The sequence below is a fragment of the Diadema antillarum genome, unplaced genomic scaffold (genome assembly GCF_040938485.1).
Source record: "Diadema antillarum isolate AM-2024a unplaced genomic scaffold, OU_Dant_1.0 seq00000070_RagTag, whole genome shotgun sequence".
NCBI lineage: Eukaryota > Metazoa > Echinodermata > Echinoidea > Diadematoida > Diadematidae > Diadema > Diadema antillarum.
In genome coordinates this window covers 39,880-64,190 of record NW_027271169.1, presented here as the reverse complement: position 1 = coordinate 64,190, position 24,311 = coordinate 39,880, and the positions used below count along the sequence as shown (strand labels likewise).

At 39.3% G+C, this 24,311-nt stretch overlaps 1 protein-coding gene across 1 annotated transcript in view; it reads right to left on the bottom strand.

Annotated features, from left to right (window-relative positions):
* LOC139726017 (sodium- and chloride-dependent glycine transporter 1-like) overlaps positions 1–23,650 on the bottom strand; it is a 39,149-nt gene extending 15,499 nt beyond the window's left edge. Inside the window, exons 1-4 of the mRNA XM_071637096.1 lie at positions 22,934–23,650; positions 16,867–16,945; positions 13,999–14,191; positions 12,793–12,924 (exon numbers count right to left, since the gene is read on the bottom strand). Of these exons, the coding sequence (XP_071493197.1) occupies positions 12,793–12,924; positions 13,999–14,191; positions 16,867–16,945; positions 22,934–23,427 (898 nt within the window). The 5' untranslated portion in view covers positions 23,428–23,650. The remainder of the gene's footprint in view (positions 1–12,792; positions 12,925–13,998; positions 14,192–16,866; positions 16,946–22,933) is intronic.
* Between the last annotated feature and the right edge of the window lie 661 nt (positions 23,651–24,311).

Sequence of the window (24,311 nt, the reverse complement as noted above, 5' to 3'; positions counted from 1 at the left end):
TTGTGAAAGATACCTAGACGTTGGTTACGCTGCACTAAATATGCATTTGTACTATAATTCTTCTGATTCCACAGGGCATTGACAGGTTTCTACCTTTGACCTCTGATGACCTTTAGAGGTCAATGACCTCAAAATACCAGAGTAGTGATCTGTGATGTTATTAGGTAATGATAAACATGATTAAGATGTGCAAAACAAGCTATCTGTTTTACAATGAAACTGTCTTCATATTCCAAAGAGCAAAGACAGGTTTCTACCTCTGACCTCTGGAGATCTTTAGAGGTCAATGACCTCAAAATATCATAATATTGATCTGTGGTGGCATTAGTTAATGATAAACATGGTTAAGATGTACAAAACAAGCATATCTGTTTTACAAGAAATTGTCTTCATATTCCAAAGAGCACAGACAGGGCTCTACCTTTGACCTCTGGTGATCTTTAGAGGATGTACAAAACAAACACAATTGTAGCCCAGATGGCTACTAGCACATGTTTATCATAAAGGATAAAATAGAATAGAATAGAATAGAATAGAATAGGATAGAGAGCAAAAGAAAACAGATCACTGCAGTCGTTTTCCTAGACACCCTGTGACGCCAATATGCTAAGTATTTTCCTCTTCCTGGAGTTTTTAAAACCGTTTACTAGTATCTTCCTTCCAGCTGTTCCCTTTTTTTCAAACCCCCCTCTTCCAAGAAAATTCTATGGTGAAAGGAATTTATGAGTTTGACATTGGCTACTTTCCCCGCTAGTGGTCAGCACTCTCCATCCCCAAAGCCCCGCACCAAATTACGGGGAATAACGTGATGACGTGTTTTTGCCCTCTGATCCCCAAACATAAATGACCCTCTGAGCTGGAAGGTGGCCCTCCTGCCAAAATGTATCCCTCTATTCTAGCATTCATTGTTTAGTGGAGTGGGTCCAACAGGAACTCCAAAGACAAATTCAGGGACAACGACCCAGAACAACGATGACGTTGGTTGTCATAAGGACACTAATATCCATTTGGTTTGTCATTTTAATAAAAAGAAACAATAAAGTCTTTACCAGTGGTTACAGAGAAGAAGTGAATGAAGAAACTAAAAGACAGTGGGCGAATTAATCAGAAACTGAGATGAATCATTAGAAAATTGAATTCTCACAGAAACGAATAGGATGAGCAAATTGAACATTTTGACCAATAAGGAATTAATTTCTAGTGAACACCACACCCCAATATAAGATTGAGCCAATGAAATGCTATAGAGAAAGGAAGTTTGTTAGTAAATCAGTTATAAAAAACATGTCTGAGCCGAGAAATCAGTTAGAGTGGCAAGCACAATGGGAGCGGCTTCACACTATATAGTGAAGCTAAGGCTGCAGAGCATTTTGGAACTTTGAGGAACTTTGAGAATAGTTGGAGACCACAGAGATAAAGACAGGAGTTCTCCTTCCTTGGTACATCATGCCCCCTCAAAGTCAATCAACTAATCTTTATCGACGCTGTGAATGTGATGAGGATCTGACTGTCGTAACTGAATCGGCGAGCAGCAGCACATGAGGAGAAACTGTGCGTCACGATAAGACAAAACTTTGGTTTACGCCAATTTGGAGTGCAATTACAAACTCCAAATAGTCAACTGGTGTCATCGGAGATGTTGAAGCGCCCTGTCAGACTGATACAAAGTGGACAGTGATGGTGACGAAGAGTCGACTGAGAGCGCGACAGCATACCACTCAACGGACGGCCCAGCCACACTGACGAGATCGACAATGACATGCAGACAAGGACCTCATTCGTCGACCGTACCGATGTCGAGATAAGTGACCACACCCACTAGCATCATTTCTCCCAACTAACTAAATCCCTCCATTTCCCATAGAATAAGACGGTATATGAAATGGTCTCAAAAGCCGTAAAGACTTTCCTAAGTGATGAGTGGAATGCTAAACTAAGTTGTGTGGAAAGAAACTTGTTTGTGAAGAAGTTTTTTGTTTCAGACCTACAGGAAGGCAGGTCGTTGGAATAAATATGCCGTTAGTAGCATTGGTGTTATCCATGTAAATTTTATCATTCTAACGCATTTTGCATTTGGTATTGTGGAACAATATTTAGTTTCTTCTACTTTTGGAATTTTGGTGATGATTGGTGTCTATGTGAGTATTTAACCCCCGACCAGTACAGAGAGAAGGTGACAGACAAATCCAATATCTATCCGCCTCTGTACAATAATTGGTCGCCGGCTTGGAGAAAGTAGTAAGGAGTTTTAGGGAACTTACACAATAATGACGTTGTCTTCATATATTCCAAGGAGCACAGGCAGGTTTCCACCTTTGACCTCTGATGACCTCGACAGTTAAATGACCTCAAATTATCAGAATATTGATGTTTGACATCATGATTAATGGTAAACATGATGATGTTCTATAGAGAGCATTGGATGGTCCTATTTATTAATCTGGTCTGGTGCATACTGAAAACGGAAAAAGCATAATTAAAAAATCGACCATTGACCCTTGCCAAAAACGCTGCCCCGGAGCCCTACCCCACCCCCACACTTAAACACACACACACACACACACACACACACACACACACACACACACACACACACAATTCCGCCGCCCCATTTAAGGTGTACTCTTTAGGAAAATTGAACATGAAATTGTAAAGTGCACATCACCATGTCCCCGGTGAAGAAATATTAATTACACTGTATAATGCTCTCGCAGATCTGTCAAACCTGTACCGCCCCACCCTGGCAAAAGGCAGCAAGTGACAAATGCGATTTATTTCTTATAAATGAACAAAATAATATTGCGCTGGCGATTCCAATGACATATCTCACAGGATTGATTTTTAAGCCATATTTTTTTTTCCAGGAAAATATCAATAAATCGGATTTGAGCAATTTGTCGAACCCTCCCCCCCCTAAAGTAGGACAGTACGAGTATATATGTATATATATATATATATATAGATAGATAGATAGATAGATAAGAGAGTAATCATTTAAGAGGAATTACTTTAATTTACGTTTGAAGACATTTCAAAAGATGTAGTCTGATTTGTTAAGGGGCAAATCATTCTAATGTTTGCAGTCTTGTAAACATACTTGTATCTTTAGCGAAAACTGTTCGAGTACGTGGACGGTGATAAGTAGGCCCCTATGAATCACTCTGTAGAGTAAATTATATATGAACCAAATGGTTTCTTTTGAACATGTGTTGTGTTGAAAAGTTCTTGGTAATTCTTTTCCAGGCAAAACGTGTAAATTACATGAAAATTCCGATTTAAAAGCATGTGATGGGAAATGTAAACAGTATGTGCGAATGCTTCTATGTTTCCTGCTAAACTTTTTTATTAGTGGGGAAAAGAAAAGAAAAGAATTTAAGAGAAGTCTCGCTCTACCACGTCTTCATACCACAACGCCTACGGATATCTTTGTTTCACATTGTTAGTGGGGAAAAGAAAAGAAAAGAGAAGTCTCGCTTCATGAGAGATGTTCAGATCCCCCTCTACACCACAACGCCTACGAATGTCTAGGCTGAAGGTGGGTTTGATTGTCTTACAGGGCCTATAGAGCACCAACAGTAAGTGCAGATTAATTGGCACGCTATCTTTTGAATAGAAACAATACTTTGTTTCACACAAGATGATAGCAGAAAGACAACTGATAATCATCCGCTCATGTGAAATCAAGCAGAACTTTTTTCAAAACATTTCAAGAGGCATCTTGGTGAGTTACAGTCTGTTACACATGCCAATATAATGTGAAAAACAAGTTGAAGGCCACCTGCAATAGGCCACCTGCAATAGGCCACCTGCAATACAGCCTCGCATTTATTTTATTTTATTTTATTTATTCATTTCCATTCATAGGGTGGATAGCCCTTTCAGCTCATGACTGATTTCCAAAGGGGTCCACATACATGTAAAAATACAACGTATACAAAACAATGAACAAATACAAACGTATGATAACTCTATAACAGCAAACTGGGAAAAAACAAGATGTATAAGATTTTGCACAGTGGTCAAATGGGAACAAAGAAATTAACAAATAGATTAGACAAAATAAATGTAAAAATAAAGTCTGAAACATTAAATGAAGAAATGAATCATACAATAGTTTACCAATTGTTAATCAAATATGGTTATAACAATCTAAAAGATTTAAGAAATACTTTCCGACATCACAAAAACTTTGATCGACACGTTCCATATGTACCCATGATGGAGAGGGAAAATAATAAACAACAACATTGCGAGATTGGTGCATTTCTGCCAAGACAACAGACGGGAACTGATTCCACGTAAAATACATAAACATGTATTTTGATTTTCCATGCATTTTTCCCATATCATTACACACAATCATTATACACGTATACTTAATATGGTGTTCAGCGCACTGTGTGCAGACTGAGCACGACCCGATAATTCAGAACCTCTGCCTGAGAAAGGATTGTAGCCTATCCCGCGAATTAAAAAGAAGCTTTCTTATCATCTCGTGCATCCTGTACTTTATGTGCAATGCACTCATCATAGAGACAAGGTTGCCTTCATCCAAACTGTTTAGATATTGCCACTGGAAGACTCTAATGACTGATCGCATACAGTGGCTGTGCACCTATAACAACGCTGGGCTGACCTCAGGATGTCTATCCAGTTTAGTCGTGGAGGAGATCTGTGTGCCGATCGCGTGCTTCACTGAAGACGCAGATGCTGCCCTGTCTTGAAAGAGATCAAGGGTATAGATCTAGACCAATTTCAGCAGGTTACACTGAATCATCACTTGCTGGCAGAGAGTCTTAACCGGATCATGCAGGTGATATTACCCGCTGTCAGAGTACCCTGATTCACATATTGGATGCAAACGGGATGGCGGCATATTGGTAACAACCAATATTTGGGCATGGGGGCACAACTCTTGGCCAGGCCCAAGTGTTAAGGAGTATCGAGCATAAAGAAGACAATTAGAGTAAACAGTAGTTCCACTCCTATTTTGAATTGAGGGTACCTAAAGAGGTCATTAAAAAACGCCCAAAATTGCCTGACGTAATGACCCAAACTTAATTGGATGACAATAGCAAGTTGCAAGACAGAGGGTTGCTTCATGTGGAATGCATGTTATGCCTCACAGTATGTCGCTTTCCAAATGGTCCATGACGTCACTTATATGCTCCAGGACCATGAGTTATTCATCGGAACCATGCAGCCCACGAGCTTGACACTGACCGACACAGGCCCGCCAGCTCGAAACTAGGTAGCATTGCCCATGAGCTTGACACTTATAGCAGGGCTCCACACTAACTTTTATTTTTGGTGGCCCAAAGGCAAATATCCGACATTTTTTGGTGGCCCGATCAGGCCACCAAAGTCTTCATTTCTGAAATTTTGGTGGCCCCATATGCGTTTTTGGTGGCCCCGGGCCACTGTTAGTGTCGAGCCCTGCTTATAGTATAGGCAAACCAGGCCCATAAGGGTCCGACACATGGGGGGAGGGGGAGGTCCACAAGACCTACACTGAATAGATTAAGCTTTGTGATGTAATACATATATTAATCTCGTGGGCCTTATTTTCCTCGAGTGTCGAGTTCGCGGACCGCACAGCTTGTGTGCCTATTATATTTGATGTCGAGCTCATTGACCTTGTTCATCTAGTGTTTAGGTCACGGGATGTATGACTCGTGGGCTGCGTAACTCATGGGCTGTACGACTCGGGTTGTTTGACTTGTGACGTACACCTGATGAGGTGGGCCTGTTGTTTTCTAGTTAGCATCTGTCGCCCTTTCATCCAGTTCAAGGGACTTAGTTTGCCATATGCCTGTTCACAAACTATTAAGCATCAACCCAAAATATGGTACTCCTCTCCCCACCTTCTATGTTTAAGCGTACAAATTTTGTCCAGTGCAAACTGGATAATGTTGCACATAATTTCATGCAAGCTAGTCTGCATAACTAACCCAAACATAAATATTATATTTGAGGTCACTGTCATCACTGATGAAGACACGTAAGCTTCATTTCTGAAGTAATTGACCGCTCACATTCCTGAGACCTGTTACTATGAACCAATGCTTTGTGGAATATGCATACATATACTTTGATTATAACGTCAAGGCGTGATTTGTACATGATTAAACATTCAGGATTAAACCAATGAAGCCAAACATCAATATTTGCAATCCTACACAAATTTTGATAAAAGTCTGACCTCACATTGTCCTTGGAGGTCAAAGTTGGATATACATAGGGTACCGTAATGACCAATGTTCTGTGGGATGAGAAGACACTTCTTGTAGCATAAATGCTAATAGCATAATGCATAATTGCACACCAGGTATACAGTTAACCATTGAATATACATCAAATATCAATATTGATATTTTGAGGTCATTGACCTGTCACAGTCCTCAGCGGTCAAAGGCAGAGACGTGGAAATAATTTCCCTTGATCTGAGGAATAGGAAAACGATTCAGTTGTAACACAAATGAATGTTTAGGACATCGTTATCATGTTTATCATCAACCAATTGCACCAAATATCAAAATTCTGATAATTTGAGGTCATTGACCTCTGGAGGTCATTACAGGTCAAAGCTAAAAACCTGTCAAGGATCTGCGGAACATTGAGGCAATTCCACTGTTAATAAAAAATGGTTTTAGTACATCATTGCCGTGTTTATCATTAATCAATGACAAAATATCAATATTCTGATATTTTGAGGTCATTGCCCTCTGCAGGTCATCAGAGGTCAAAGGTAAACCTGTCAGGGTTCTATGGAACATGAAGACAATTCCACTGTAAGAAAAATGAGTCTTTAGTACATCATTACCATATTTAACATTAATCAATGACGCAAAATATCAATTTTTATCAAATTTTGAGGTCATTGACCTTTGGAGGTCATCAGAGGTCAATTCAGACTTACCTCCCGATCTTAAAATGAATCTTATAACATGTACTAACACTGGTGAAAGTTTCATGCTTTAGTCAAATATTGCACAATTTTTCGGCTTATCTGCTCTACTATAAATAAATAAATAAATAAATAAATAAATAAATAAATAAATGAATAAATAAACAAGCTAATCAATTAATTAATTAATTGACTAATCAATCAATCAATACATACATGAATAAATAAACAAATAAATAAATGGTAATATTCAATAGTCAATGATAAACCCTCACTAATGTAGCAACCTCCGCGTTGAACAACATTGCGTGGGATATCCAAACAGATATATGATCAGTAGCTTCATCTCGTATTAACATTGAAATTAGTCGTGAGGCTGGTGGACAGTTTTGCCGTTAAAGGGACATTCCAGACGATTTTCATAATTTCACATCATGTAGTACATAAATCGACAACTCCCTGTATAGATTTGTGGAATTTATTATGGTTCTTGAGCAGAGAAACAATACTTTGAAAAACCTTAAACAAATTACACTGAACAAGGATGATGACGTAGAAGGTTCACATATTTCAGAAACGATAGCAGTGTGATTCCAGAACAATACCGCTTGCTTGCGAGTTCACCTGTCTGTAAGCTATGCATGCTTTCTTCTTTTGTTCTGCTTCCTTGAGCCCCAACTCATGCATTCTTATGGTGACTATGCCATGTCATCATCCTTGTTCACTGCAATTTGTTCTATTTTTTGAAAATATTCTTATTCTTCATCCCAATTACCACAAATTCTGACACTCTGTCCTCAGTATAACTAATTCATAGTTGTACAAATGTAAAAATCTGAGAATCACCCGGAGGTCTCCTTTAACAACTTTTGAGCTACATACACACGTGTAGAAAATGTACGGCCTAAACACAAAAGGAAAACACTATGAAAAGCTCAAAGAATATTATCGCTATATTCTAATCCGAACCAGAAAAATGTTATGTCCCCATACATTGGGAAAATTGATTTTCACTTTCCAATTTAAGTTTACACTCCTCCAGCTACAGCTACATGACGATCATCAAAATGTACCGATTACAACCGTGGCTGCTTTATGAGTGCAGAAAGTCAGAACACATTGTTGAAGTTAGAAGAATATTAATCGGTTTGATATGTGAACATCATGTATATATGATGTAGTATGGGGCCTTTTAAAAACAAACCTGATGTGCTTCATTTGGTCCCTCTTATATGTCATGCTGTTCAAATGTCATTTTTGTTGCATATATTTGCATGTGGAAATAAATGAAATGAAATGAAATTATTTAAAATCGCTTTGTTCAAAAGTCGCAAACTTTTTAAAGTTTCGATAGATCAGTATACCTGAAGGCTATAACCATTAGTGATGTGACAGCAGTGAAGTGACAAAGAGAACAATATTACATTTTTGTTTGTTTGTTTGTTTGTGTGTGTGTGTGTGTGTGTGTGGGAGAGAGAGAGAGAGAGAGAGAGAGGGAGAGAGATCGAGAGAGATCAGGTATGTCTTAGAGGTCCCTCTTCATTCCTTAAAAAGCCTTTACACCACTCTTCGCTCTTTGAAAAGATAATGCTGTCGCATTGAAAGTTGGTTATCAGTCATGAGGTCAGTCATGAATAGAATGTTACAGCACTAAGTGAGTGTGCGCAATGTCAGCTTAACATAATGATAATATGATAATCCCTCCATAAAAATTACAATGGAGTGTTTTCGGGCTATTCATTTCAAAGAGCACCGCTGGGTGAGATTATGCACTCTGATAAATCCTAAACTTCAAGGCGTCTTTTCTCAGTATAAACACTTTTCCGTACTAAGGTGTTCTTTCTCTCCATATATTTTGCTGGGTTTTTAGGAAAGGTCCATTGTATCGAATACGTGTCATTTTTTAAGCTTAGAGTCTGCTCTTTCAGAATCTGTCCTTCACTTAAAATCCCTGAGTCTGGCGATTTTTGGCGGCTTTGTGACGCAGGATCACTAACGGTGATTATCACAAGTCTCCTATCGATGTAAACATACACACACAAAATCAGAGACTTTTTTTCAAATTTTCCTCTTCTGATATAATGTTAAGAATGAAACAAAAATGACTTGTATATGCTGGTAATTATACCCTGCTAATGAACAGATGGGGGTGAGGTTCGTATGATAGTCGTAATAGTCGCTAAATCATCGACTAAAAACACAAAATTGGCAAAAATATGAGCAGACGTCAATATCCCCTAAGCTAACTTGCATCGTATGAGTGTGACAGATATTAGGTAAACAATAAAACCTAGAGATCTGAACATTCTATCACTTCTTATTTCATCGATTTGGATGAAAGTTTTATCACTCCGTTGGTCCCATCTAACTTTAATCTTAGCTAAGCGTGTTGCTAAATTTCGATATAAAACAGAGAATTTGATGTCGTTTCATACGACACAATATATAGGAACATGAGGGGTGTTGGATCTTTGTGCGTTTATTCAATGTATGTAACATGCTTATCTTGAACATTTTATGTAGTATAATCTCGAATCTGTTACACGATCTATAGATAAATTTCTTTGCGAAACCAGTCGCGTTCATTGTCTGACTTTGCCTCTACGATGAAGTGGTGATAAATAACGGAGAAACCTAAATAATCTTCATCGTTTAGGAATTTGACAAGACAATTCAGTCTGTTATAACCCTTTTTTTAGTGATGCGCAATCCTTGAAGCAAAAATAACATGTAATCAGTTGGAAGAGATTACGTTCTCTTTTTTTTAAATAAGAATGTGATAAAGAAACGTAAAGAAAACTGCTGAAAACTGCTGAACTAAACAAAATGTGATAATTGTTTTTCGTTTTATCGTCACCTTTGGACATTTGGTTTGGCTTGTGCAATAAAGATGTTCCTTCTAAAGAGGAGTGTGTCAAAACAAAGCTATAGCTGTGAGATTATTATTCACGTCTGTAACAATGCACAGCCACGGCAGCAGCACGTTGTAAATATAAAACGATTCGTCACGCCGTTTTATGGGGGGCTATGACACCTATTAAAGTAATGCGTGTCCTCCAAATTACCGGCTTGCCTTTCCGCGCCTGACTAAATTGATGTGCAAGGAACTCGCTCAGACCAGCTGGATTCCAAAGGGCGCTAAATACGCTCAGTGGAAGACAAGCTTTATTCACCTACGGTAGATGCATTCCTATGTACATTAAATCGCTGACAAATCATTATTGGATTATACGAGTTATGTGATACAAATATGAATGAAGAGCTACACCTCCCACACACCCCTGTACGCACGAAAATTTGCTTCAGCACGATTTCCTCGTAAATGCACAAAAGTGGACTTCGCGCCTTCTTGCAGTTCAGTCACAGTTCAAGCCCGCTCAGAAACAATTCGGTGTGTAATGCACTTTGGGTCACTTCCAAAATCGATACAAATGTCGTTTCATGGGCATAATGTTCACTATGCCGGTGCAGCGCTTAATGCGTTTTTGTGCATCCACGCCTGTTCGCCTGGTTGACATTGCACACAGTAACCTGAAGTAATCGACATTTTGGACAGATGTGAGCAGTTCGGTTGCTGTCGAGTGAAGGTTGACACTCACATCAAAGGAAAACAGAATAAAGGAAAGTCATCCTGACGTGAATCGAATCTGTACTTCTTTGAAAGCAGCACACATGAAAGTAATTGTGAAAGTCTAATAAAAAGTAATACAGCCATGAATTAAAATAATCGTGATATTTATGAGAATGAGAATGAGAGTAATAATTACTATAAAAAATACTGCCAAGACAGGCGAAATTTCGTCGCACTCAAAACGCAGGTGTTCAATACATCATTTATCAATGAAAGAGAACCAGAACAAAATCACATTGTTGAATCGACAGAACATTACTGTGCACATGCGCAGTCAGCTCACCTTTTTTTTTTCACAAAGAAGAAGCGGTATTGATTATGTCTTTCATTATACATACAAGTACGTAATGCCGAAAACCTTTGCGGCATGAACAGGCCTGCAAATTCATGTATAATAGGATTAGCTCAGGACGAAAAAGATTAAATTCAAGCTCAGCCAAGAAACAAATGGATTTTCAGGAAGAAGCAGACCATTTCAATTAGAATGCTAGTATGACTCGCTGCTCGCATGCGTTTGAAGCCAGACTTGTTTTAAGTGTGAAGTCATTTTAATGCCATACCACGTGAGGTTGCTTACATCACTGTACCTGTCGAAGTTAGAGCAATATATCATGACGTGTATTGAGTACTTTTGTAGGACATGTCGGGATAGATGACCTCCATCCCAGACTTTCGAAAATAAGCGCTCATCTTGATAACCTCACCTTTGGCGCTAATCTTTAATCAAATCTTTAGAGACAGGATCATTCTGTCGCTGTTGCTTAAACAATATCTGTACCGAAAAAAAAAAAAACACTTTCTCAGTAACGTAAGCAATAACTGCCCTATTTCACTTTCACCCAAGGTAGCAAAGCTTTTTGAAAAGGTACAGCGTATAGTTCACTCTCCGCTTTTTTATAGCGATCTGTTGACGGATTACCAGTCGTGCTTTCACTCAACCAAAACGTATTTAACAGAAATGTGTGACTTTCTGCCTGAAAATCTTGACAAAGGTAATGCTGGCAGGAGCGTCCTTCTGAGACTTTTAAGGTCTTTGATGTTATACTCGATGAAATGCGTTTGTTGGAATATGTAGTCGCCATTCGGCGTTCAAGAAATTGAATGGAAATGGTTAGAGCTTATAAGGGAGAGAGCAATGTGTCTCTTGCGAAGGCAAGACATCTAAATTTCTCCTTGTTCAATCAGGGGTCCATATGAATACCCTAGTCGTTGCATTTAATCAAGGATATTACGCCAACCACAGGACAAGAACAACTCCAAGCTGACACTCTGGTCCTTAGTAAATGTTTTTCGGATAACGTATGATCGTCAACTTGCACTTTTTAGAGGTATAAAATGAAAGTTGTTACCAAGATATCCTCGATGTATATATATATATATATATATATATATATATATATATATATATATATATATAATGTGCAAAATCTCTGAGTGTTCAGCCCTTGGAAACTGTCGCAAGACTCAAACACCTTTGGGTAATCTCAACTGAACAAACTCTTGACCGATCGCTCCACGTAGACGAAGGATAGTGAAGAAGATTTCATCCAACATGGGAGCATAAGATGTTGCCATGTCGGGCGTTTAAGTTATTGTCGAACAACTGTGTTTTTATCACCTATAAAGATATGCATTTAGATCATGAAGTATGACAGTCAAGCAGTATATTATAATGACGGCTCATCTGGTTTTCTATCATGCTCATTGGCTACTTTTCCACTTTGTTATCTCTTGAGAGAGAGAAAGAGAGAAACCAAGATGTCCGGAGGTCGCTGACACAACCAGCGCAACTTAGACCACGCCCCCCTTTTCGATTTCTGGTCATCCTTCGTTAGTGAAAATCAATAAAAGTGACAACACGCCTAAATGCACTTTAAAGGGGGACTCTACTCTCTGTACAGACACCTGGAAGCAAGGGGATACCTCTGTGTGTGTGTGTGTGTGTGTGTGTGTGTGTGTGTGTGTTTGTATGTTTGTTTTTAATTCGCACATTGCATCAGTCCCGCGCGGAGGGCAGAAAGTAATTTAGCGGAAAAGAATTGCTGTGATAGGTGTCATAGCTGCCATAGAGGGCGTGACAAGTTATCATTTATTTACAAGGTGAGTAATAGTGTTATCTTACAGCTACTTTATTTCCCATGCAGGTCTTGAGGAACGAAGATTTGCTAGCAAAGGGGTGAACAATCCTTTGGTCGTAATACCGCCTGCATCTCCCGCACGGGAAGAAGGCACAAGAGAGATAGTTTTCACTCACCTGCAAAGAGCGGACACGCCTTCCAGATGGTGATAGGACCCTCCCCGCCGTACTGGCCGAACGCCAACTCCATTAACATAAGCGGCATTCCAGCCAGAAGGAGCATGATGGAATATGGAATCAGAAACACGCCTGAAACACATCAAAGAAACGACCACAATCAAAATGCATCAGATAAAGTAAAATTAGACTGAAATATAAATTCATCAACTCGATGTTAAGTGAGAAGAGTATCTCTCTCCACCATAACACGCACCATTTTACCTCTATACGTTTCACTAGAATTTTGTCTGACATTACGCAGGGCTCGACTATACTTTGTTTATCTGGTTTAGAGATGATAATACAACTGTAGCAGTGGCAGTAGTAGTAGTAGTAGTAGAAGTAGTAGTACTAGTAATAGTAGCAGTAGTAGTAGTAATGATAATAATTATAGTAATAATAATGATGATGATAAAAATAATGATAATGCTGATTAAATCATTACGAATACCATTCGGTATTACCATTATTTCTATCATCATTCATTTGTTTTTATTATTATCATTTGTCATTATCACCTTTAAATACATTATATTTCTACAGTATCACTGTAGTTTAACTCTATGTATTATTATCATTATTTGTTATCATATGAAATCATCATAATCTTTATCATCATGACAAAAATGGCAACGTTTCAAGACCAAGACACGTTTGTTTTTGTCATTCCTCCGATCCTCGTCTCCGACCTTGAGTTGGCTTTTGCTGTTTGTTTGTCCGTTCAAGTGTTCTCCGTAGTGAGACGGTTCATTGTCACTTGGTCTACTATCAAATGGTCTACTTCCCAGTTCGTCTAACACCACTACAGCTAAACTCATTTAGTCTACTATCAATTTTGCCTTATTCCCGTTTGGTCCAATTCTCACTTAGTCTAAAGTTTGACTAATTATCATTTCGTCTAATGACCAGATAGTCTCATTGCAATTTTCTCTCCTTTGACTTTTTCCCATTTTGTCTAATAAACTGTGGTTATTAAACGAAATGAGAATAGCCCATCTGAAAAAGTAGACGAACTGGTTATGAGTTTAGTGGCAACTGGACTAAATGGTCATTAGGCGAACTGGTTGTAGACGAAACGGGATTAGACAATGTGGGTTGAGACTAAATGGCTATTAGACAAAGTGGGGAGTAGACCAAGTGATGGATCGCCAGTGAGACACCTACCTCCGCCGTGGCGGTAGCAGAGATACGGGAAGCGCCAGATGTTCCCCAACCCGACGGCATAGCCAATGCACACGAGCAAGAAGTCCATCTTCTTGCTCCAAGCTTCGCGGGGCGGGTTGCCGTCCACCTCCGCTAGCTTCTTGCTCTGCTTGCTCTCAACGTCGCCCCCTGCGGACACCACCTCGTAGTTTCCCTGCCACGATATTTAATACACTTCAGTTAAGTTGTTTATGACATAAAAGAATACAAAATAACATGGGTCAATTATTATCATTCATGAGAATTTCATAGAGAAAGAGATAAAAAGAAAGTGAGATATTAATTTGAAAATCTATGTTAGTCCCGTATATTAACGATATCAATGTTACATTTTTGAGGTATGTTCTATTAATAAAGCCATTCAGTATGTAGAATTTACAATTCATCATAACCCTCCTTTTACATACACACATACACACACGCACACAAACACACCCTCACACACACAAACACAAAACACAGACAGACACACACCCATTGCATGGTGCAAACACATGATACCAATACCAAAAGCTGTTGAAAATGTAAGTAGAATATTCAAGAAATCAAAATAAGTTACCAATGGTGTTTTGAAATATGACAAAGCAGTGCATGATCTTCATTTGACTTGTATTATACGCTTTACGTATATATTAACAAAGATGTAATCGCATCTACTTCTCATTTTCATATTTATGTACCTTGTCAAATTATGTTTTGATGGAAGTGAAAATAAAGTTGAATTGAATTGAATTGAATCTATCATTATTCAATGACGGGGGGAAATGGTAACTAGCTTTCTGATGAACACTGTGAAAGGAGAAGAAGGAATCTCACGACACTGTAGTCTAGACAAAGACTTAATGCAAGGACAAATGCAGCCCTAAATTTACTGTCCTTCATCCTTAGGATGGTTTACTGCCCCGATGTTTGCTTACAAGCATTCACTGATTCCTAAGCGATCACGCGTAAAAAATAATCTTACAAATAATGATCATGATTAAAAAAAACAACAACATGTTGTATAGGGTATTTATGTAGCATATCCAATTAACCCTAATCAGACCGGCCCCTTTTTTGGCTATGCTCTATTGGTGTGTGTGTGTGGGGGGGGGGGAGGGGTGCGGATTATCTTATTTTGGCCTGTTAAACACTAATTAAGAGCATTGAGAGTCTAATTTTTGACGTGTATATCTGTTTTAGGATATTCAACAATTATCGTGCCTTATAAAAACTTCCAAAAGTCATTTCAATTCTTCAAGAGGTTAGGCGCTCCATCGCAGGTGTTATAAATTGTTTTGACAAAAGACAGCGTTTCTACTTAACTTTAAGTATAGGCATTATTCCTCATTCATTCCTCATAGCAGTCCCTTTCAATATTTTTGACAGCAATAATTGAGTGTGTGGAGAACAGGACACGCGAAAAAAAAAATCTGTAAAAAAAATTTTACTTCTTTAACTGAAAAATGTTTAGCACGCGGAAACGCACACATTTGACTGAACCTGGCAAACAAAATTATGCACAAAATTATTGAGCACAAGATAATGCTAACTCTTTATGAGATACTAATGTTCCATTTTTCAGTCCTGGGGTATTGATAACAAGAAGATTTGAAGGAAAACTGAAAAAGATTTGTTTCGTTACACATTAACAAAAATTTCCACACAGGATTTCAGCATTTCCTTTCGAAATAGAGCTTAAAATAGTTGAAATTAATAACCTCTTGGAAAACTCTAGGGAAGAGTGGCTTGGAGCACGGAACATGAAATTACATGCTATGAGGAACCTACACACATTGGACAGAGATTCCCCTTCTTCTTTTAACACTTCACTGGGCCTAGGCTGGTACAACCTTGCTGAAGGCGTTTTGCAAGCTGCAATATGTATTGTTGAGTAACTCACAAAGATAAGTGTTGATAGAAAATAAAGGAAGAGCTTCCAAAAAGAGTTGCACAACCGCAGATGCGTCGTGCTATGCCCTGCGCATCAATACAATAATCAAACCTGTTTACTTCGTCGCTGCTTTCAAGAAGGTTTTACGCACAATACGGGATCACAAAATAAAAACATCTTAAAGGAAACCCAAACCCAAAGAGAAATGTGGATTGTGTGAAAGCAGCAACATTAGTAGAACACATCAGTGAAAAGTTGAGTAAAATCGGACAATCGATGCAAAAGTTATGAATTTGTAAGTTTTAGTGTTTACTGTTATATTTATGTTAAGGGTAGCAATCCCCCTGCTTTCTGAAAGCGGTTAGTCGAATGCTCTTTCATTATGCTAGCAAAGTGATTTTTTGTGGAATTCCTTTTACATTTTCTTTTATTGTCCACACATCATACGTCATAATCTCTAGTAGTCTCCTCATCCAGAGGTTCTAACAACAAAACTATAAAAAAATAATAATAATGATAATAAAAAAGTAAATTTTGCATCAATTGTCCGATTTCCCTCACAACTTTCACTGATGTGTTCTACTAATGTTGCTGCTTTCACTCAATCGACATTTCTCTTTGGGTTTGGGTTTCCTTTCAAACCTCCCTGCATGGGCCTGGGCTGCTACAACCTTGCTGAACGCGTTTTGCCCGCTGCATTATGTCATGTATGTAATTGTAGAGTAATTCACAAAGATAGGCATGGTAAGTGTCGATAGAAAACAAAGAGAGAGCTTTCACAAAAGAGTTGCGCAACCGCAGATGTGTCGTGCTATCATGCGCATCAATACGATAATCACACCTCTGTTTACTTCGTCTCTGCTTTCAAGAAGGTTTTACACAATACAGGCTCACAAAATAAAAACATCTTCATACACATGTATTATGAGGATAGATTAATACAATTTACATCTCACCTTTCCGTCCATCTCGGCTATAGCTTCCCCAGATGTCTGGATGATGTCAGACGGATCCTGCTCCTCGAGCTTAATAGTTCTGCGGGATAAGGATTAAAGAGAAGCATTTATGTATGAGCGAGAAACGTCCCCTCCCCTAAACGCTTTTTTGTTTTCTTTGCTTTTGCTTTGGTATTTATGCTGTTGCACGGTGCATGAGTCTGAATAAAGGACTGTAGGAACATAATTATCTGCCACAATGCGTGTTATCTACGGTACAATGTGGTCACGCTCAATTGAACACAAGGAAAACTCGTTCCATCGAGGAGGTACATTATTCCATCAGGAATTTTCACTTTCATGGTTCCATTGACAGACGAGTCATTCGTAGAATAATGTAAGAGGATTGAAGAAAAGATCACTTTCGTCTCTTGGCACACACGATGTGAATAGGCGTTTTCACATCAGCCCGATGTTTCGAAATAACGCGCTATTTTCTGACTTGGGAAGTTAAAAAATATCTCGAGCTTGGATTTTTTTCGGGCTGATGTGAAAACGCCTAATGTTACTGAAAAGCAACCAAGCTTGCATGGACGCGGATTAAGGGGGCATTCTCCTGTAATGATGAAATTACATTACTTAATGATTATCGTAGTAGTAATGGCAAAATTTACAGACTAGCTGTGATAACCAATGATGACGACAATTATTTTTTGTATTGTCTATAAAGATTTATCATACAGTACACAGAGTGATATAACAACTACCACAACAACAAGCCCTGATTACATGACATGAATTGTTGCTTTAGTGTTGTAGTGGCACTGTGACAATCATCATTATTATCATTATCACAATTATTACCTTCGCCAGGACATAAAAACCTACGGGAAGGTTATGTCATCGGTTCCTTATATGTCTGTCTGCCCTGTTTGTCTATCTATCTGTCTGTCTGTTTGTCTATTTACATACATAACTCGAGAACAGACGAACAAATTTTCAAAAAGTTTGCGGAGTGTGTTCATAATGAGGTAATGAAGAAACGATTGGATTTGGGGGTCGAAGTTCAAAGGTCATAGAGGTCATCAAGGACATAAAATCAGCTTACTCTCCCAATGATTCAAGCATAGATGATTAGATGTCGATCAGATAATAATGTGCAGATGTCCCTATACCTCTCATTATGTTTGTGTTGAAGATACTACGCACAAAATGGCGATATTTTAATCATGGCTGCTTGCCGGAAGTCTGCTCCCTCGGAGTGTTCATGTCGATTTAATAGTATCATTATTATTATCAATGTCACTATCATTACCGTTATCATTATCATTATCATATCATTAACTACATCATTATCATTACCATTATCATTATTATTATCATTATCGTTATCGTTATCATTATTATTATCATATATATCACTATCGTTATCATAATAATTATTATCATTATCATCATCATCGTCATCATTATCATCATCATCGTCATCATCATCATTATCATCATCATCATCATCAGCATCATCATTATCGTCATCATTATCATCATCATTATCATCATCAGCATCATCATTAACATCAGCATCATCATCATTATCATCATCATCATTATTGTCATCATCATCATCATCATCGTCATCATCATCATCACTATCATTATCACTATCATTATCATCATCAGTACATGTTGGCCATCAACATGTTGCCGGCTACTCCGTGCTTTTTTTTATACCGAATTGTTTATGGACGAAAAAAAAAAATGTGTAGAAAGGACATTGGTTTACTGATCTAACATGTACGTCATGTAAAAATGAAAAAGGACTGAACTTAGCCACTTGTTCAACACCATACTATTTTGCTGTTGATAGCCCCCCCCCCCCAAAAAAAAAAAAAAAATGCAATTGGTTTCGATACTGATTGCATAGTATACAGAACCCTGTGAAATATCTTCTTCGTGTGCATGTGACTTGGCACTCTACGTATAACGCGATCGAGTATTCAATGCAGATTGGCGTAACTAAGCACAAATTATTACAAACGTGCGGAATTGACGTTAATTAGGAACCAATTTCTCTTCACGGTTTTTAACCAGAGCCACCACACAAGCTCTCTGACCACGTGTAACATTCTCTCACAGCTGTTCTTGTGGTCTGTGGCCTCACATTACGACAACCATGTTTCTGATGATGCAGAATTCGTCACACCAGCTCGCGCTCCGTCAAACCAAATTTCCCAGTCTACCAGAGAACCACGTTCGTCGGATGATAAACGCTGAGTAACCACTTTCTCTCATCAATCTGTATAGTGTATCGCACATATTATAACTAGGACTTACGAAAGATATACACTACAGAGATTGTGGACACAAATATACTTGAAGTACGAAGGCGAAGAGTTCACCAATGCATTACTTCTTACAATAATTGTACAAACCACTGAATGTCCATAACATTTATGAACGTCCGAACTGTCAACATGTATAATCACAAACTATCAGGCACATGAACTTTGACGCAAAGATCAACATCATAAGCATACTCACGCGCCCGCAACGCAGGACGTCCGCAGGGACTAGATTTTGCAAATAATACTTTAGGGATTATACATGTCCTTCACGACACACAAAACAGGTAATCAAACAGACTTCTAGTGTTGCAGTTTCAGTCATGTAGAACGCTGTTCTTGAAAACAAATCTCCACTTTAGACCTCTTCGGTTTTGGGCGCCGATTTTCATGTTAATGTTTATTTCAGCTATAGCTGGGTGGCTTATTATGTCTAACAAAACAAAGGCATATAGCAATGCATCTGTGACGTCCTTCATTTTGTATAACCCATTGAATCCCTTTTTTTTTATTTTAGAAGCCCCCCCCCCCCCCCTTACGGCTGACATAAGTTATCAGTATTTCAAAACCGAGTAGGTTTAGTCTCAAGTGATAGATAGGAATTATTCGCAAAATGCCTTATACATGTATTCAGAATGTCATAATCCGCTGCAGCTGTTGACGAGCACAGGCCAACATAACTCACTGCGTAATACCTTTATTCCTTGCGGGGAACCCTTTCTGTGCCTGGGACTTTGGACAGTGTGTACAATGCTATGGGGTTTTTCTGTGACAATCAGCTCTCAAAGCATACAATGGGTTAAATAAAATCCAATCCCATTTTCTAGCACACTTTGAGAGTATAAAATGAGTAAAAAACGAAAAAGCGACAGTAGAAGCTTCATCTAAAACAAATACGTCCAGCTCACCACTGCGCCCTTCGACTGTCAATACAATGTATTTGCCTTCCCTTATATTGTATACACTCTCCTTATGTCGCTTCCCTCTTTCGCTCCCCTCTTTCTATAATAGGGTCTTCTTTCGCCAAACAACATGCAGTCCTTTCAGGGACTATACATTCACATGTTACCACAAACCTCTCTCCGTTAATCAAAAACCAAGTATTACGTTGAATATGGATGAGAATTATGGCATTAGCAAGTACTCCAAAGAATATGGGAGTTATGGTTCTGCAATGTCCCCGTTTTTTCAAAGGATTGTAGAGCAATCATATTATACGAGGCGTCTCCGTGGTCAGGCTCTTATACCATCATGTAGAACTTTACGAGCACGGGGAAAAGTGTAGAGCATCAGACATACAAAGCAAAGCCGACGTTTCCAACATCAAATTAAATTTTCACTATGACACCATCGTCATACGCAGGAACTGTAAGAAGCATTAAAATTCATGACTTTGTATAAGCAGACCGACTTCTCCTATCAGTATCCGGCCTCCCTTTATCCGGATGTCGTGTTGGCCTGCCTGGACATCCGGGAGGCCAACACGGCAACTTCTGGAGGTGAAAAACATCCGGCATCATCCGGGGACTGCCGTGTTGGCAGAGCAATCCGGGATGGTCCGTGTGGCTGCCGTGTAGCTGCCGTGTTGATCCGTGTAGATGCCGTGTTGGTCCGTGTAGACGCCGCGCTCTTCCGGCCTTATCCGTGTAGATGTCGTGTTGATACATACCGTGTGTACAGTCATCGAGGTCGAAACTATACCGGATCTCCCCGGATCACCGTGTAGATCCTTGAGGATCCGTGTTTATATGTGACTGGGGCCTTACATTCAAACCAGCGAGTCTTGCTGAGCAATGAATGCTGTGTGTTATCATGCCACCCCATGTATTAGTATATTGGCAAAATCATTCTGTCCCTCGGATTAGACATATCAATATGGAGGTCACGTGTGTGAGAGTAACATAGCCCGCTCACAATAACACACTTATCACTTCATCTGTGCATTAATTACAAGTAGCAGGGTGCAAAACCCTTTTTAGCATTCCTCCCCATTTCCAGCATTTCCGTATATACATGTACTTACATTATTTTGTAAACTTATCCTTTATTATGTATTATGATGAAATTCATGTATTCAATTACTGTAAAATATTCATATGTTTCTGTTGGAAATGGAAACATAAATGAATGAAAAAAAAAACGGTGAAGCGGTCCGCAACAAAATAAATCAATACTTTATAGCTGCTGCTGATCCCCATGAAAAGTACTTAACATTCTCTCGTCCTGCCAACTGATATTAAGCCGGCTGTATAGTCCTGTCTCTACGAAATGTTCACTAACAAGTATAATATGCATCAAAGTCACAGGCAAAATGCATGCATGTATACATAGATACATGTATCTTTCTTTACATAATACTCCAATAGGTATAACTAATGATAATAAGATTATACTTACAGCAAAGAGCTGTGAAATACGAGCTGCTTGCCAGACGACAATCAAATAAACTCAACTCTGTCACAGACTGTGCTATTATAGCCATCAAAGGTTATTGTCTGCGTAGGCCAGATATTTCTAACTATTATACTATTATATCTATTATATGGCGTACAGTATTGTCTACATGCCTCAACACTTTTTGTCTGCATACGCCATCAAATATTTCTAACTATTATATTATCATATGGCGTACAGTATTGTCTACATGCCTCAATACACCCCAATACAGAAAAGGGAAAAAGAAGAATATTCGGGCGATAAGTTTGTTTGCGCGCCTATAATTTTTTCGACGTTATTACCCTGCTTCAGTCATGAAAATACTGACACTCTTTTTGGGGACCATTTTCATTTTTCTTACAATAAACGCACTCTGCACGTCATAATCTGGGACGTTCCGGGTGAATGTTTTCGGCACGCAATTTAGTACTTACGAATGAGCAGTAAAGGGCAACTTCAAAACTTGCAAAGATTTTTTTTCCTTTTTTGTTATGTTCTGAATTCAATGAAGCTGTGTTGAACTAATTCTGAATGAAAAGTACTGCACCATGCAGTATACTCACTAAGGCCTGCTGAGACCAATACCCCAAGGTATACATCTTCTGCTGATAAATTCAGCACGAAAAACATACAGGGACATCCATGGGTATCTTTACAGGGGACTAGGGCAATTACCCCGGACCCTTACCCTGACCCTACCCCTAATCCTAATCCTGAACCTAATCCGGACCATAACCCAAACTCCGAACCCTAAACCTAACCCTAAACCTAATCTTTTCTCTAACCTTATCACTTACCAGTAATTAGCCAGGGGTAATTGCCGGGGGGGGGGGGGGGTACGTAATTGCCCTGATACGCTTTAGAGCCTTCTTGGATTTTACATATTACAATAGTAGTATACTGTCCTTCCATTTTCACACCACTACCCTATATTTGTATTGATTCATTCGAGTCTTCGAGTTTCTATTTGAGAATAGCCATGCATTTACTCGTATTTGCGCATTTGTTCAATTTGCTCCAACCATGGTGCAGACATAGAAGATAGTGGTGCATCATGGAAATTTCCATAGGTCAACCAAGATTTATCCTATTCTCTTTTTGTAAAGTCAAACAGAGAGCTAAAGAGAAGGGAGAGGGGAGAGAATTCAGGTTTAACCCTCTAATGAATTTCGGTTTCGCATTGGCATTGCTTTTGTATATTTGTGATCTCGCCTATAATGGCTTTTACAGGATAAAGAATCTGACCCTCCCTGATTGAATTTGTTCCTTGAGGTGGTCTTGAAGAGTGAGGATTGGCTAACATTACTTACTGTATTTGTGCCAACCCCGTGCCCGGCCCATGGCCCCTGTCTCGTTCAGCCACAGCGTACATCAGGAGGCCCGCGTAGCCGCGGGGAAGACCGATTTCCACCAGGTCTTCCTTAGTGGCTAGACGGAGTGTTCTCATACTATCGTATCCGTGCCTCGACAAGCGATTACGACATTCCACCATGTCGGCCTTCTTCAGCAGATCCTCGACTGAGTCGGACACGTGGGCGGTCGTGGTCGAACCGCTGAACGACGCCGCCAGGGAGATGTCGGGATAATGCAGCGGTGGGTAGTGAGAGGCGGGCGTGTCCGATTGGTAGGAGACCATGCTGATTATCTCGGACGCGGAACGCTTCGATCTCGACGGTGAGACCTTCAACTTCTCCTCCTCCTCCAAGTCGACCGACAGGGGATTGACCAGCCCGAGATCGTCCGCATGCATCTCGCCATCGTCCATGTCGGTGGAGACCACGACTTCCATGCTGTCACTGATCATGGTGAATTAATGCTGATGTCGTCAGGTACCTCAAATCGTCTTTCGTTGTTGATGTTGTTGTTTTGAGACACCTGTCTTTGTGACCAGCTATGGACTTGATGGAATCCTGCTCAATGTACCAATTTATCTTCTTCGGAGTTCTGGGAAGATCAAGATGCCCTTAAAGTAGCTTAAGCTCACAGTACTGTCATAGCACTTCAATCACAAGCATTGCTCGCAGTAAGTTGCGTATTACACACAGCTCTCCTAATGAAACAAATAATCATTTTGGACCAACTCTGAGGTCAGTTCCAGAAGCTCGATGTCAGAGGGGTGGTTCTCAAAGCAACACACGGTGAGAATTTTCGTCGCGAATTGTCTGGCTCAAAAGAACAATTTGTTTTCTCGTAATGTTCCGAGGATTATTTCCAAATGCGCTGCACGTGCCATGCGTTTGACCCTGGGATGTCTATGTGTAATAATGTTGCACATAGCTGTCACATGCTGCTTCTTGTCACTCGCAGTCTGAAGTGAGTCATGAGAACTATGTCAGCATTATCCTTCACTCTAATTCACGCTTTTGATGTAGGTTTACAAACCGAGCAGGGAAATAAGAAGTTAGTGGGACTACCGTTTGTAGTGAGTGCGATTAGTCCTCTGACTCCTATATCGTCATAAAACTTCGTTTTTAGGCCAACATAAGGCGAGAGTGGAAAACAATCAATACAGTTTATGCATTACTCCGTGATCGTATTGGAAATATTACGTAAGTCCAGTCGATATCTGCTGACTGTCTGTCCATTCTGACAGCCAGTTATATTCAAGTATGATCCAAATATTATATTCCACCTCCGAGCGCACAATAGCACACTGGTATACGGGGGGCAACCTCTAGAGAGGCTGAA